The 15,630-nt window shown below is 42.4% G+C and overlaps 2 protein-coding genes across 4 annotated transcripts; one reads left to right on the forward strand and one right to left on the reverse strand.

Annotated features, from left to right (window-relative positions):
• Nucleotides 1-7,381: 7,381 nt before the first annotated feature.
• LOC147465085 (uncharacterized) lies at nt 7,382-12,437 on the reverse strand. 3 transcript variants are annotated; one of them, XM_086518043.1, is made up of 14 exons: nt 12,257-12,437; nt 11,479-11,573; nt 11,336-11,383; nt 11,198-11,251; nt 11,016-11,117; nt 10,685-10,882; nt 10,516-10,595; nt 8,886-10,087; nt 8,746-8,799; nt 8,378-8,611; nt 8,215-8,293; nt 8,047-8,065; nt 7,862-7,932; nt 7,382-7,765 (listed from the first exon to the last, which is right to left on the reverse strand). In XM_086518043.1, exons 1-14 carry the CDS (start codon nt 12,399-12,401, stop codon nt 7,657-7,659), a joined length of 2,490 nt encoding a protein of 829 aa, XP_086374169.1. In that variant the 5' UTR covers nt 12,402-12,437; the 3' UTR covers nt 7,382-7,656. The 3 variants fall into 3 exon arrangements, with proteins under 3 accessions (XP_086374169.1, XP_086374160.1, XP_086374152.1); XM_086518034.1 differs by lacking the exon at nt 7,382-7,765 and having other exon boundaries at nt 7,845-8,293; nt 11,479-11,647; nt 12,257-12,392; XM_086518026.1 differs by lacking the exons at nt 7,382-7,765; nt 11,016-11,117; nt 11,198-11,251 and having other exon boundaries at nt 7,845-8,293.
• An 835-nt stretch (nt 12,438-13,272) lies between these two features.
• Nucleotides 13,273-13,978, forward strand: LOC147465086 (uncharacterized). Its single transcript, XM_086529009.1, has 2 exons — nt 13,273-13,425; nt 13,595-13,978. Exons 1-2 carry the CDS (start codon nt 13,273-13,275, stop codon nt 13,976-13,978), a joined length of 537 nt encoding a protein of 178 aa, XP_086385135.1.
• The last annotated feature ends 1,652 nt before the right edge of the window (nt 13,979-15,630 follow it).

The following is a 15,630-nucleotide window of genomic DNA, read 5'->3' on the forward strand; positions in this document are numbered from 1 at the left end:
TTGTGGGTTTGTTATTGTTGTTTCTTGCTTATGGTTGCATCAGCTCCAATTGAGTAGCACGGAAGCCTTGAGGGATTTTTAGAGGTCGCCTCTCTTGTTGGCCACCTCGAGCTCCCTCAATTTTGATACCCCCACTAAGGACGGCTTATGTATGTTTTTGTGTAGATTCAACCTTTAGAATAGTCAAGTAGCTTGCATGAATCACAAGATTTTGTATGATCCTTTCATTCCCATTGCAAGGCAAAAGGTGACATAATTGTTAGTACTAAGTTGCAATTTCAACGATTAATTCGTAGAATTTTGGGCCCTCTAAAGTTGGCCGAGATAAACGCTTCAGTAAATCCTTTTATTTTGTCTCTCATTAGGTACGACCTTAGTTTGGACGTCTATATTTTTGTTTTGTTTTAAGCATTAGGTCATGCATAGACCATGGATAATGGCCCAAGAATACAGGTTTTTCCCTTCCATTTCACTCCACACATTAGAATAAACATTGCAGTTAGTAGAAAGATCCATTTTCAATAATGTATGGTGTTTATGTTTGGTGCCCAAAAAGTAGAAGAAATTATCGCGTCACCAAACCCTGTCATCCTGCCTCTTGTTGACTATCATAGATCATTTGATGTGCATATTTTTATTTTAATATAGAATAGAGTGCAATTTAAAAAACATTATTGTGTAAATCTCTTAAGAAAGAAAAAACGTGTTGTTACTTTGAAATTGATTCAATGGAGGCCCAATGCCAAATGTCAGGATATTATCCTCTCTTTTTTGGAGAGCCTAGCAAGGATGACGAGCTATTTCTGGAAAATTTCAAAATGGTTTGCCACATAAAAATAGTGATAGGAGATAATAAACACTTAGAAATGTTTGAGATAGTTCTGAGAAAGGATGTTAGCACTTGGTTTGACTCTCTATCTCAGGAGGTTAAGGGAAACTATAACCAAGTCGTTGATCATTTCAAGTGATACTTCTTTGACCCCCAAAATGCTCAAAAGCTATGGCAACACATCATTTCTCACAAGCAAAAAGACTTTGAACGACTACTACATGTATAAACAAGAGTTTCTACGTCTTTGGGCTGTATGGGTGAGAAATGTAGCTAACCTTGGTGATGGTGCAAAGTTCCTAAAGAAGGAGAAATTCATAGCCGATCTCTTTCCCACACTCAAGATAAAAGTTGAGGCGGGTATACCTGCTACCTTTGATGCAACTGAAACTAGGGTTGTTGAGAAGTATAGAAAACTCAAGTGCCTAAGGGGAGAGGTTTCAATAGAGAGTCCAAGACCCAAGGGGAAAATTAAAAGCATCAACATCCAGAGATATTCCTGAGGTAACGACTGAAGTGATTGAGAAGTTAAATGAATCTTTAAGCAACATATCAATTCACCTTGCACAAGCTATAGGTCCAAAGAGACAATCAAAGAAGTTAGAAGAGTGAGAGCCACGAACTACGAGAGTCTTGCATTGTTAGAATTGTGGAGAGTCTGGACATGGGATGTATAATTTTCCTTGGTCCCGTGGAGAGCCTGGGAGATCTAACTTGAATTACCCAGTGATGAATGCAGGTGAAGGAACTAGTCAACAACCAAGGCTTCTACAAAGGCCAAATGAAGCAAGACCACCTCCACGAGAAGTGGAAGGAGTTCCACATTTTCCAGACCCAAATGTGCATGTGGTAGAGCTGTGACCATAGACATGGTCACGACACAAAGTGACCATGGATGAGAAAAGAAGGCGAAAGAGACCAAAGAAGCCAAGAAGACTCGATGGCGTATCAACCTCTAGGACTTCCCTCTTGGACATGGTATGGCCCCATATACAACTTGTTGGAAGACATGAGAGATAAGGGTCCTGATATCTCATGGCCTCAATTTCTTGCATTATTTCCACAAGTTAGGAGGGATTTAACGAAGGCAATCAGAACTAAGAGAAAGGTAAAAGAGAGTGTGCATGTTGTAAAAATTGCTTAAATTTCAGAAGCTGAAATGAATGAGGACATCAAACCGGTGCTAGACTGTTACATCAAAGGAAGATTGGTTAGGAAAGTCTAGTGGATGGGTTGCACAAATTTGCATCATGACTGAGGGACTCATGCAAAGACTAAGTATGCACATCCATGAGATACCTGAAATCAAAGTCAAGATGGCAAACAATAGCAAGGCTAGGTGTGTAGGCATTTGTAAAAATGTCTTTGTAGAGGCCTTTGGTATCAAGAAGGCGGTGGATTTTTATGTTATGTCGACCAAGGAAATGGATATCCATTTATCCTAGGAAGACCATGGCTAATGAAAATGCGAGTTATGCAGGATTGGGAGAGTGAAAAATTAATTTTCAAGAATGACAATCATAAGAAAGTTGTTTTTGACATGAAGAAGCAACACCAGAGGAGCTCTATGAAGAATCATCTCAAAGTGAGACGGAAGAAGGTTGGACTGATAGCACTTCAAAAGACGAAAGTAGGGGTAGCATTACGAAAGGGGAGTCTTCCATTGAAGTCATGGGGGTGAGGTTTAATCCAAACAACCAAAAGACCTCTTGTCAAAGTTTGGAGGAGGTAGGTTCCCAAGAGAACTAAAATGTGAAAGATAAAGGAATGTTAGAAGGTATGTTGTCTACAACACTTACAAAGGATGAAAGAGAGGAGTTCAAAGATGTGTTAAGAAAATTTCCTAGGATTTTTGCTAAAGACTACACCGACGTATGTGGACTAGATTATGTTCAACACAAGATTGAGCTAAAGCCAGAGGCCACACCTAAGGGCCAAAAGCTATGAAGGCTAGGAGTCATTAAGGAGTAGGCTTTACTCAAGGAGGTAAGAAAGCTTCTAGGGTCTCTCTCGTTGTTGTCACTCCCAAGAAGAACGGCAAGTGGAAGGTGTGTGTGGATTACCATCCACTAAATGAGGCAACAAAAAGAGATCAATTTTTCCTCCCATTTCAGGATGAGATACTAAATGAGGTAGCTGATCACAAGAGTGCGATGGCTACTCAGGTTACTTTCAAATAGGTATTTGATTGGAGGATCAGTTGAAAACAACCTTCGTCACTCTTTGGGATTGTTATGCTTTTAGAGTCATGCCTTTTGGTCTGAAAAATGCTCCTGCAACTTTCCAAGGTTTCATGAACATGGTGTTTCAAGCATTCTTTCGAAAGTTCATAAGGGTTTCTATTGATGATTTTTACATTTATAGCTCAAAATCATTGCACCTACAAAAGGTAGAAGAACGTTTGAAAAACCTCTACGACATGGAAGGTCAACTCAACCCCGACAAGTGACACATATGTGAGGATGAAGTGATTTTGTTTGGTCATAAAGTTTCTTACAAAGGCATTGAAGTGGATCCTTCAAAGGCAAAGGCTCTTATTGAGTTACCATCACCCAAGAGTCTTAAGAAGGTCATCTCATTCATTCAAAAGGTGAAGTATATGTCATGCTTCATTCACTTAGCCTCAGAGTTACTTCACCCCTTGCAAAAATTAACACAACAAGTCGAGTTTGTTTGGTCTGATGAGCTTGAAGAATATTTTTGTAACATCAAAGTCATTATGTTAGAACTACCAACACTTATGCCTCCTTGTTGGAAGTACACATTCTTTGTTAGCTCTGATGTTGGAAAAAAAGCAATTGGTGTTGTTTTGCTACAACAAGATCTCCACAGTATCACGATGCGACCCATCTACTTTGCTAGTAGGGTCATGAATGCTTTGGAGAGAGGCTCCACAAAAGCAAAACTCATGATGCTTTCTCTCATATTTGCGGTGAGAAAGTTTAGATCCTACTTGCTACCAAAACCTTTTGTAATTCTCACTGCAAAAAAATTGTTCCCATGGGTGTCATCTCAAATGAATCTTAGTACTAGGATCTCAAAGTGGATTATGGAGTTGCAAGAGTTTCAATACTCTTTCAAGGTATAAGATAGTGTGCGTGCACAATTGGCAGGGATTCTCACTTATAGGGTACATGAGAAGGAGATTAAGGTTCCTGAAGTAAAGACCTTACCATTGCCACCACCAAAAAGTATTCCTAATGCTTTTGCCTTGTTCTTTGATAGAGCTTTTTGACGACTCAGAGGAAAAGCAAGAGGAGGGCTAGTGTTGCTCAACCCAAGTGGAGAGGTGGTCATGAAAGAGAAGGTCAATCTACTAGGTTTAACAAGCAAAAATGAAGCATAGTATGATATACTACTTCATGGTTTGAAGATGTGCATTAGTCAAGGTATACAACGTCTCATGGTAAAGGGGGGTGCACTTCTCATTGTGAAGCAAAACTTAGGCATTTAGGCATGCAATAATGAAAGCCTAAGGACAAAGGTTCATGTCATCCGTAGGTTGTTTAATCAATTTGAAGAAGTGCAATTGTATCATATTCCTAGGAAAAAAATGAAGATAATGATTTACTTGCACAACAAGCAGTTACATGTGTTGAGAAAGAAGTGCATGTCATCATGGTGGCAGCAGCTGTCAAGCAACTGAGATACCAGGGATTAGAGTCATTGGCTCCCATTATTGGCTACATTTTGGAGGGTGAGTTCCCACAAGATTTTACAAAAGCTCAGAAGAAGAGACTCATGAAAAAGGCAAGCGTTTATCTCTTCCTAGAAGGCTCTCTCTATCAAAAAGGGAAGGATCAAGTGTGCAAAAGAGTACCAACTATCGAGGAAATTCCAGCCATTCTAAAGGGTTTGCATGAGGAAGCATATGGTGGTCAGTTTGCCCAAGAGTTAACTGTGAAGAAGATTATGCATGCAGGGTATGTTTGGCCAAGTCTGCATGTGGATGTCCAATAGTGTTGTCACAACTATCAGGCAAATGAGAATAGAAGATTGCTACATGGTCCAAGACAAATTGTGCTTACAAACGGACCCTTTGAAAAGTGGGGCGTCGATGCTATGTGTCCTCTTTTTAGAACAAAAAAATGGTAAACTCTACATTCTAGTGGTTGTAGATTACATGACTAGGTGGGTAGAGGCTCAAAGTGTGGCAAGGGTAAATGGAAAGACAGTGAGCAGGTTTGTCTACACTAATATTTTTTTGTACATTTGGCACCCCTTTGGAGATTGTTTCTGATAATGGTCTAGGGTTCATGAAGGGTTTACTCACAGAAGTCTATGATGAAGAGCTTCACATTCTACATCGTCATATCACACCCTACTACGCACAGTCAAATGGTTTGGGGGAGAAGGCTAATGGTGTCATTGCAGGCATCATTAGAAAGATGGTGAAAAATAAGACAAAGTTGTGGGATGACTTCTTAGGCGTATCGAACCACATATAGAGAAGCCACGGAGTTCACACCATTTCATTTGGTTTATGGTCAAGAGGCTTTGCAACCTATTGAGCTCAACATTCCAACAATATGACTTCATGGTGGCAAAAAAACACAAGTTAATCAAGAAGCATGGATGGATCAACTTCTTACCTTAGTTGAGCTTGAGTGGAAAAGAGAAGCAACTTACGAGTGCTACAAGAGAAAATCTATGCAAGCAAAGGAGAAGCTCGATAAGAAGGTCAAGAACAAGGGAATCAAGGAAGGTGGGATGGTGTTAAGATATGACAATCGATTTGATAATAGGTTTGATGCTAAATTCAACTCCAGATAGCAAGGTCCGTATGTGGTTAAAAAATCATTTAATTCAAGTTACTATCAGCTCATGGATTTAGATGGCAAGGAGCATCCTAAGAAGGTGAATGGGTACCGACTAAAGCCCTACTTGAGACCCACTCTACCAAAGGATCTGCAAGAGCATCATCAAATAAGCTATATCATCATGTAAGTCTAGTAGTTTGGTTTGTGTCAGTAGTTCAAGACAAGGTGAAGAAGAACTACAAAATGAAGACTTGTTTGAAGCACAAAACCTTGCAAATAGCTTGGAACCACTCTCATTGGAAAAGATACCTTACGATGGTACATGAATGTATCATCATCCTGGGGGAGAGCTAATGATAGTCATTTTTCAACTCTCCGTAATTGCCATAATGAGCTATCTCCCCCTACCAAAATCACCCAAACACTATGGCTATCTTCATCCTTTCACTGTACATAAGCGTATGTGAGTTAGGAGACTTTTCCTATATCTCCTTAAAGACCCTCACTTAACTAATCACTAGGCTAATTGAGCCAAATAAATAAAAACCAAAATATATTATGATTCTGTTGTGTATAAGTATCATTGTATAAAAGACCTAAATATAAGAACTTTTTATGATAATTATTTTTTATATTTATTTAAATATATATTCGTATTGTGTTTTATTTACCGAAGTATGCTACGTACATTTACTCACCATTATCATGATTTTTCTTACCATGTATTCTTTAAAAAATCATTTCATGCAATCTTCTCTTATTTTTGGTGTGAATCCACTCCAAGAAAAAACCTCAAAAATACTTTTCACCATCAGGCATTACCTTTCACTAAATTCCTATTTCCTACAGGTATTTTTCTTTATCTCTTGTAAATAAATATATATCAATGAACAAATGAAAACCTTCCTCATTTGATTCTCTATATTGCCCCTTCACTCGTTTGGTTGTGGGCTTGTTGTTGTTGTTTCTTGTTTCCGGTTACCCCAGCCTCAATTGATCAGCACGGGAGCCTTGAGGGGTTTTTAGAGGTCGCCTCTCTTGTTGCCCGCCCCGGATCGCCTCAATGACAACAACATTTATAATGCTAATGCTTTAAGTCCTTAAAAATCTCAATACTACTAAAGCTTTAAGTGCATAGGGGTATTCTGCTCTAATTCATACAATGGAATTACTCTTAAGTCATACAATGGAATAACTGAGCGCTCTCTCTCTCTCTCTCTCTCTCTCTCTCTAAGGTCTCTTGGGATAGTTTCCTACGATGTTAAAATTCTCTTCTTCTTCTCTCTCTCTCTTGAATAACACGACTTGAGTTCAACTCTCCTTGTCAGATAGATCTTTAAAATCTCTTGGGATAGTTTCCTACGACGTTAAAATACTCTTCTTCTTCTTCTTCTTCTCTCTCTCTCTCTAATTAAATTCACACTTTAAGAATATTCCCCCCTCCCCAACACACACACACACACACAAAACAAATCCATGTCAAACCCACGTACTCCTCTACATCATGCTTCGCTATGCTTGTCCTCTCCATCCCCTCCGCCCTCACGTGTCTCTGCTGGCATGACCCTATCGTATCAGTCAGAGAGAGAGAGAGAGAGAGAGAGAGAGAGAGAGAGAGAGAGAGAGAGAGAGAGAGCCCTCTTTCTATTGCGGGGTGGCCATGTGTGCGGCCACCCCGCAATAGAAAGAGGGCTCTCTCTCTCTCTCTCTCTCTCTCTCTCTCTCTTAGCTTTTCTTTTTTTTTCTTTTTTTTTCCTTATAGCAAAACTCACAATTGTGAGTGAATCATATCGATCAGCCCAAAAAATTACAAGGTCTTCTCTCTCTCTCTCTCTCTCTCTCACTCTCACACACACACACACACACACACACACAGCTTTTCTAATTATAGAATGATCAGTTACTGTGCAAGTAGGTGTAAGTAAGGGTAAGTCTAACTCATTCTCTCTACTCCAAGTCAAAAAGGGCAACCTAAATACTCCTAAGAACAGCCTTCAAATCTGTGGGACTTTGCTTTAGTTTGAATACTCGGATATATCACGACAGAGTATCCAATACATGGCGCAGCTATTGGTTGAAAGGCAGGTCCACGGTGCTGCCCAATTCCTCTTGGATTTGGAGGTGCACTGGCGTCCAGCTCAGATATGTCAAAGCGCTCACAATGTCTCCCGTCCACCTGACCATTCATCCACAGGTCCAACATTTGTTTTGAGTGAGAGAGAGAGAGAGAGAGAGAGAGCACAGTGGGATGCATAAGGATCCAAGGCAGCACCTTTCTGAAAGAATGTAATTTGCAGCTATGTTCTTGAAGCCTGTGCATTGTGGATATGTTATTGCACTTGCCTATCGAGCATTGCAGAAATGGGTAAGGCTACTACTCTCTACACCATATGAATAATTCAGAATAGGGTGCTTCTACCCATGTCAACACATTTCTGCTCCAGCTTAACGCTTGACGCACCAAAATCTTGCCCATCTGCAAAAGCTCAAATCTGACCACATAATGTTTTTTCATGGTTCTCATTTGATGTGAATTATCTCGAATGGTGCAATGAAGATCCTGGCTGTTTGGCCAGGGTGGGTCACATGGAAGGGGGCATGGGCACCCATTTGTTTTGCGCTTACATGTGCATTGTGCTGTCCCAAGATGCCTCGTACCGTTCCAAATCAATGCAGTATGGAGAGGTAGAAGCAACCATCCAACCTGCGTATTAAACAGATGTCATCAATTCTCAGCAAACAAGGTAGCTACCTTCTCTAGAATGTGGTGAAGGTGGGCAGCACGAACGTTTCTGGAGACATTTCCTGAACTCTCTGTAAATTTCACCAAAATTTTGGACATCATCGACATTCGTGGTCCTAGCTGCATCCTGAGCAACTCGGTCAGAACTCCCTGCATTCTCTTCATTGACATGATCTGCCTCTGTGACATTAGGATGGCTGTTTGAACCCAGGGAATGAGAATCTCCAAGGGTATGGTGTGGAGCGTTCATGGCAGAATTCCAACCTTCCCCTTGAACCACTGTGACATTAAATGCAGAAAACAATTCCAATTTTCAATAGGATTGGTAGAAGCTAAAGAGAAGCCACTTACTGAGACCTTTGACCTAGTTTGAATAGAATCAACAGCACCAACAATTATATTACTAGAACTACCTTCATAAACATTGGCCCTTGCATCTTCTGGAGGAGGGACCTCACTATGAGAGCCTGCATCTCTTGATTAGTTATGTTAGTTTCCGGAAGATCCTCAGGTATTTCCACCTCAACTGCATCATTAACAGAACTACTATTACCTCTGTTGTAGGCACTGCCTTCTGCATCTTTTGGAGGGATTGCACCATGAGAGCCTACAAGTTGCATCTTTTGACTAGCGATATTAATTTCTGTTCGATCCGCAGCTTTTGGAGGGGCGTCTCCATGAGAAAGTGCATCTTCCATCCCCTGTCGATTGATGTTTGTTTCTAGAGAATCCACAGTTATTTCACCAAAGGTTATCTTCCAGGCTTCCTTGTCCCAAATCTGAGAACCCAGAACTTGAATACCAGGTGCCAGAAAATGAGGACCAAATGCTGGAGTTTCTGCTGCTACTGTTGTACAGTCATCCGTAGATTGCCCATCCACACTGCTTGCTCCTGCTACTTCAGAAAATCCTGGTGCTTTTGACACACTCACCGCTTCTTTGTGGGTCACTCCCTCACTTTGAGGTTTCAAAGAGTGTGTATTGGGCTGCCATCTAAATCCTTTCGGTACCGTTGTAGAGATGTCAATACTATCTGATGGTCTTCTCGTCTCCAAGCTCATCTTAGGTGGCGTATGCTGTTGATGCTTTGTATCGTATTGTCTCTCATTCTTCTTTCGAATCTCCAGTCTATTGCTAGGACACTGAATGCTGGGCAAACCTCCAACTTCATGAGAAGAACTCTGTTTGTTACGACCTCTCTGCCCAGGGGAAGAACCAGGAATAGCCATTCCTCCACGATGCCTCTGGCTTCTTTTTGAAATGACAGGTTGCCAGTCATCTTTGGCAAAATGATCAGAAGGTATTGCTGCTTCCGATGATGTTGAATAAGCATTGGAAATGGCCTCTCCTTTTGATGTCAGTGAGTTCAATAGCGTATAATTTTCGCACTCAGAAACATGGACTGGTATTGGTACTGTCAATGGGGTCAATTGTCGAGGTCTATCTTCATTAACTGGTAATGGTGATTGCATTGATGATGAATGAATGTCAGAATCGATCCGCTCATTGACAATCAGCGGGTTTGATAATGAAGACACAGAATTTAAATTTTCATCGCTTTCGGCGGTCAGCCGGTTTGACAAAGGGACAGCTACAGAGATCGCCTGCTCATAAGTTGTTGCTTGTTCGAATGCATCTTGGCGATGCTTTAGCAAACTCTCTGTGGTTTTCTCTTTCTTCACAGCAGATTGGCCATGCGACACTTCCTTTGCCTCCTTGGACTTTGAGGGCTCCTTCTGCTTGCTAGCTGACTTCCTGCAACCAAGAGTCATGCACAAGACATTAAACTTCACCTTTTTCCGCAAATAGAGCAAGCATCTATTTTCATACAGGAAAGGATTAGCTTCTGAAATGATGAAGTCCAGTGAAATGAGATTGGTAAAATGTGTTGCGATATAGATATCTATGAAAAGGCATCATAGATAGCGAACATCATAATGCATGGAAAAAATTAAACCAAAGGTTTTTATGCGACTGGCCAAAATGCTATCAGAACAAGCCCTAGAAAAAGGGTCCGATTATTACATAGTGATAGGTCCCTGTTTCTCAATCTATTTAGGCTTCTACTTAGCAGGCAACAGTACCAGGCTGACACTTAGTCATTTACAAAAATGATACTGTAGATTTGACAAAGAAAAGCAGGAAATAGTCATGCGTTAACATTGAAACACAAGGTTACAGACTGTCGCTTTTTCTTTTCTTGTTCTACATGGCCACGTGCTTTTTCCTCCATGTCGTTGACATAATCATCCCAGGCCTTTACCTAAAGATGTTATACAAACCAAGCAATCAATCAAAGGATTCTAGTGCGAAACTTCTTATCTCTCAAAAGTATAGGGTCGAGTAGTCCACCACAGAGTATTCCACAAGGAATCCAAGCAATGCTGGAAGGTTTTCTGATTGACACCCATACATTCTGTTGGCATGCTCGCAAACAATTTGATGCATGTCAGGTACCAAAGTACCATGAAGGAAGTTGCCCCCACTCAGATGATCAAGTATTCGAAGCAATGTTTTTGACGAAAGCGACACAAGACCTTGCACGGCATTCTGCAATAATCAGAGTTCAAAGAGCCATAACGTTATCCACATAAGTCTGACAATTGCTTGCATACAATTCCTTCATTTACACAACATATGTGAACAAGCACACGCTTACACCTATACTGCAAGCACCCCTTACCACAAGGGTTACTACAGTTATCCTGGTGTTTTTGTCTAAGACTTTTAAGTTTCCCATGAGTGATTCAACCATGTCATCAGTCTGCAGGTTCAGGAGCAGTTCCTGGAGAGGCACACTTTGAACGACTTTACAAAATCCAGTGATTTTTTTGCATTGCATTCGTTGCAAAATGCTTTTCTTACTGGCAACCGTAGATTTCTTATGGCCACAATGTCATGGGTTTTTTCTGCTTCTAACTGCCAAACCAGCAAAGAGTAATTTTATACTGCCTTCCTCGCTCAGAGAGTGATAACAATAAAGTCCGAACTCTGCAATCGCACCTTGTTCCAAAAATCCACAAACTCCGTTCTCTTCTTTTGCTTTTCTGCCTACAAAACAAGCAAGTTACCACTTGTAAAGCTAACAGTGTTGTTAAAATGCCTGAGACACTGCAGAAATTGTCAATCTTTGGTGCAGAGAGTACCTCATATGTTTCATCTCCGTGTTTCCACATATGTCTACGAAGATTAAGGGGATAATCGAATTTAGAAATGCACGACTCTTTTTGGCATTGCTTGCCTGTTATAAATGGGAAACACCAAGCACTTCAGCTTCTATTTCGTAAAAGCACATGTATTTTAAACTGCATCTATCTGTAAAAACATGCAATGGATGCTCAAATCAGCTCTGCACGATCATTAAAAGCAGCAGTAAACACAGAAACAGTAGCTAAAACAGGCAGACGCGTCAATGTGAGTCTTTTTGTAGAATTACACAATAATTTGCATGGTCCAAATTAGAAATATCTGGGCTTTGTGTGTGTGTGTGTGTGTGTGTGTGTGTGTGTGTGTGTGTGTACGCGCGCGCATGCGCACACATAGACCGAGGTTGCAATTGCACATGATCTCATAAAGCGCACAATGGATAGCATCCTCTGCTTGAGCACTAGCTTGAGACTCTCCTCTTCTGCATGTACTAATGTGGCACACCTTATCGAGAAGCTAAAAGCAATTGCCAGTTATTTCCAGATGCACAAAAAACGGCAATATACTCCTTGAGCTAAATAAATCTGTTTTAGCAAGATATTTTTCAGTTGTTAGCTTGTCTCATGCAGCTGTTCTTAACAGCAGACATCTCTCTTTCATACAGGCTACTCTAATCAACAGCAGGCGTGTTGCATTTGAAATGCAGAGAGAGAGAGAGAGAGAGAGAGAGAGAGAGAGAGAGAGAGAGAGAGAGAGAGAGAGAGAGAGAGAGAGAACCTCCTAGCTCCGGCCAAGAAACTGCGGTTTTGCGCTCGTTGAGGAAGCCTTTGCGGAGGCCTAAGAATGGTCCCGTCAGGGATTTCTGCCCCTCCCTTCCTCTGTGTCTTTCCTCAAGCTGTCGGAGCATCCTGGACGTCTGCATCGAGTGAAATGGATGCCAACTGTCATACTATCATGCCAGCTTTCAAATATGAGTAGAGTGGCGAACTTAAATAGGCTACCCAGAGTCTGAGGCAGTGCTCAGTTAGGGCGTGGTCACACGAGGCTCAGTTATTAAGTCGGATAGGCTCTTGTAACTATGCCAAAATCGGCATAGTTGCAAATGCCTACCAGGTATGCCTTAAATTTTTTTCTTTTTTAAAGTCTACGCATGCTTATGTGTCTAGCATGATTGACAGAGAGTAGATTACGCGGCCATGCCAGCTGATGCAGCACGTGCAGGGGAGAAGGTGTCGTGAGGCAAGTCCAAGCCAATTATCGGCTGCTCTGGATGGAGCTTGACCTCCAAGTGACAACAGCGCAGGTGTAGTTCTGGCTCGGTTTTTGTGCATGACCATGAGTAGGGTCAATAATCTCTAGTTTGTCACAAAATAAGCATAGTAGGCATAGTTATCAATTACTGAAAGGAGAGAAACTTTCTAATTTTTTTTAACATAGAAAGGCGAAAGTAACCCCCCCCCCCCCCCCCCTCTCTTCATCGGGCTAAAGCAATAAGGGCCGCGAGGTTGCAGCCTGGAGGAGGAGTCTCTCTCTCTCCTCCTTCTTCACATAGGAGATGGTCAAGAAGGTCATCCACCAACTATAGCACCGTTGATCATCATACCACACGCTTACAAAGTAAGCACCTCATTTATGCAGTCACCACGATAGCCCCATGGATCACACATGCATTCAATCGGGCTATAGGGGAGGGCTTCCTAAAGGAGCAGACCAGGCACACCATTGTGCCAATCCACAAGTCTGGAGACACTTTGAGCCCAGGGAATTACAGGATTATCATGATCGTCCATACAATGGCCAAAGTGTATGGGGCAATTCGTGAGGCTGAACTTAGTTCTTACGGGGAGGTTGAGGGCCTACGGGCTCCTAGCCAGGCAGGGTTCAGGCCGGCCTTCTCCACTATCAACCACATCTTCGTTCTGCGCTGCCTCATTTATGGGACAAAGGTATGAAAGAAGAGGCTTTATTGTTGCTTTGTGCATATCCATAAAGCGTTCGGCATCGTCCCACGAGAGAGGCTCTTTCGACAACTCCAGAGTTTGGGGATACCCTCAAAGATGATATGAGCCATCTATGCTCTCTATAAGAGAGTGACTATGAGAGTTCGTTGTCCAGGTGGTATGTCAGAGTCTATTGCTATCACTATCGATGTTAAGCAAGGATGTCCCCCTCTCCCCAACCCTCTTCAAACTCTACATCGATGAGATCGCCGACTACATTCCAGGAGTGGGAGGGACGGGAGCGGACCTAGCAGGTTCCACAGCCCACATCATGCTATATGCCAATGACATTGTACTGATTTTAGAGTCACTAGAGGGCCTACAGAGCCATCTGTGCGCTTTGGATGAGTTTTGTACAGACAGGGGACTCACACTGAATCTTGGGAAAACCCACACTTCCAGAGCAGCTCGACAAGCAACCACATTTGCAACAGCAACAGGATCATTCGAGGTGATTGCCTCCTATATCTACCTGGGAGTCACATTCATCAGCCGATAGGGGTCCTTCTCCATGGTTCAGTCTGCCACTGACAAACTCACCGGAGGATATGCAGCATTGGCCATCCTAGAGCAAAGATGCCATCAGGCACCCTTTTAGGAGCCTCACATGAAGGGGTGGCTATTCGATAGATTAGTCGCTCCAGCCTTGATGTATCCAACAACAGTGTGGGCACCCGGATTGATAGATAGCTAGTGGCCACGGATTGAGAGACCACAGATCTATATGATTTCTCGCTTGTTTCGAGGCCAACACACAGTCTCGCCAAACATCATCAAGGCAGAGCAAGTCCCCCCCCCCCCCCCAATAGTAGTGGATACACTCTTCCAGACGGTCTGCTCCATCCAGAGAGTGAGAGAGCTCTTGATCGACAGACTCACACGACGAGCATTTGAGTCAGCTTTATAAATGTCAGAGACTGGATACGGCAGAGCATGGTACACATAGATTTAAGCATGGTTGGGAGCACACAGCCTTGCATGGAGAGCTTGCCACCTTTCCAATACGACCCCAAATCCCCCCAACTTCATTTCCATGGCTCACCCAAAGGCGTTCAACAGGGCAGCCCTTGCTCCCAACCCCCCCATGTACTACATTTTACACCCCCCATTAGCATAGGATGGAGCTAGCTAGATTGATGCATTTGCATGGTTGTACTACCCTCAACATATATACATGCACATATCCCTAGTACTAGAGCTCCACCCATCCCCATAGATCTCATCACCCACCAAACATCCTTCTCTCTTTTATTTTGTACCAGTCTGAACTATCTTGTCTTTTCCAATAGACAGAGGACATACACACAGATTTGTCTCATAGGCCGACTTCGGCCTCACATAGATGTTAAAAAGTTCTCTCTCTCTCTCTCTCTCTCTCTCTCTCTCTCTCTCTCTCTCTCTCTCTCTCTCTCTCTCTCTCTCTCTCTCTCTCTCTCTCTCTCTAGAGTGCGGCCTTGCTGTTGTCTGTCATCTCTGTCGATTCTTGCGAGTGCGCTCCCCTCTCCGTCACATTGTCATCAACCTCTACAAAATGCCACATTAGCAGCATTTTGTTTAAGGTCGCTCCTACTAACTAGTACGAACTTTTGTGTGTCACTTAAATAATTAATTTAAAGAGAATCGTGTGAGTAGGCCACACAAAAGTTAGTATTAATTAGTGTGAAATAATTACTTTAGCCTAATAGCATCCTAAAGTAACGTGGCAAGGATTCAACAAGTTTGGAGAGTGAGAGAGGAAAGTGTCTGGTCAATTTTGGAAAAAGGCCATCTTTTGAGATGCCCACTCTCTTCCCTTCACGATTGCAAGGGAGAATGAGGCAACGACTCTCTCTCTCTCTCTCTCTCTCTCTCTCTCTCTCTCTCTCTCTCTCTCTCTCTCTCTCTCTCTCTCTCTCTCTCTCTCTCTCTCTCTCTCTCTCTCTCTCTCTCAGCTTCAGCGAGGCAGATCTCTCTCTCTTTCTAGTGCGTTGTCCTACTCCTTCCAGAACCCTCTCACTCCCCCTCACCGACCTTGTTTGTATCATATCCAGAATGGTCTCGCTCCCGCTCATCGACTTCTCTCTCCTTCATAAACATGCACTTGAGTAGTCGTCTGCTTGTTGATCACAAAGGAGTGCGTTCTGGGAGGGTAGGGGTTGCTGCAAGAAGATA

This window comes from Adiantum capillus-veneris, chromosome 1 (assembly GCF_014529385.1).
Source record: "Adiantum capillus-veneris isolate H3 chromosome 1, ASM1452938v2, whole genome shotgun sequence".
Lineage (NCBI taxonomy): Eukaryota > Viridiplantae > Streptophyta > Polypodiopsida > Polypodiales > Pteridaceae > Adiantum > Adiantum capillus-veneris.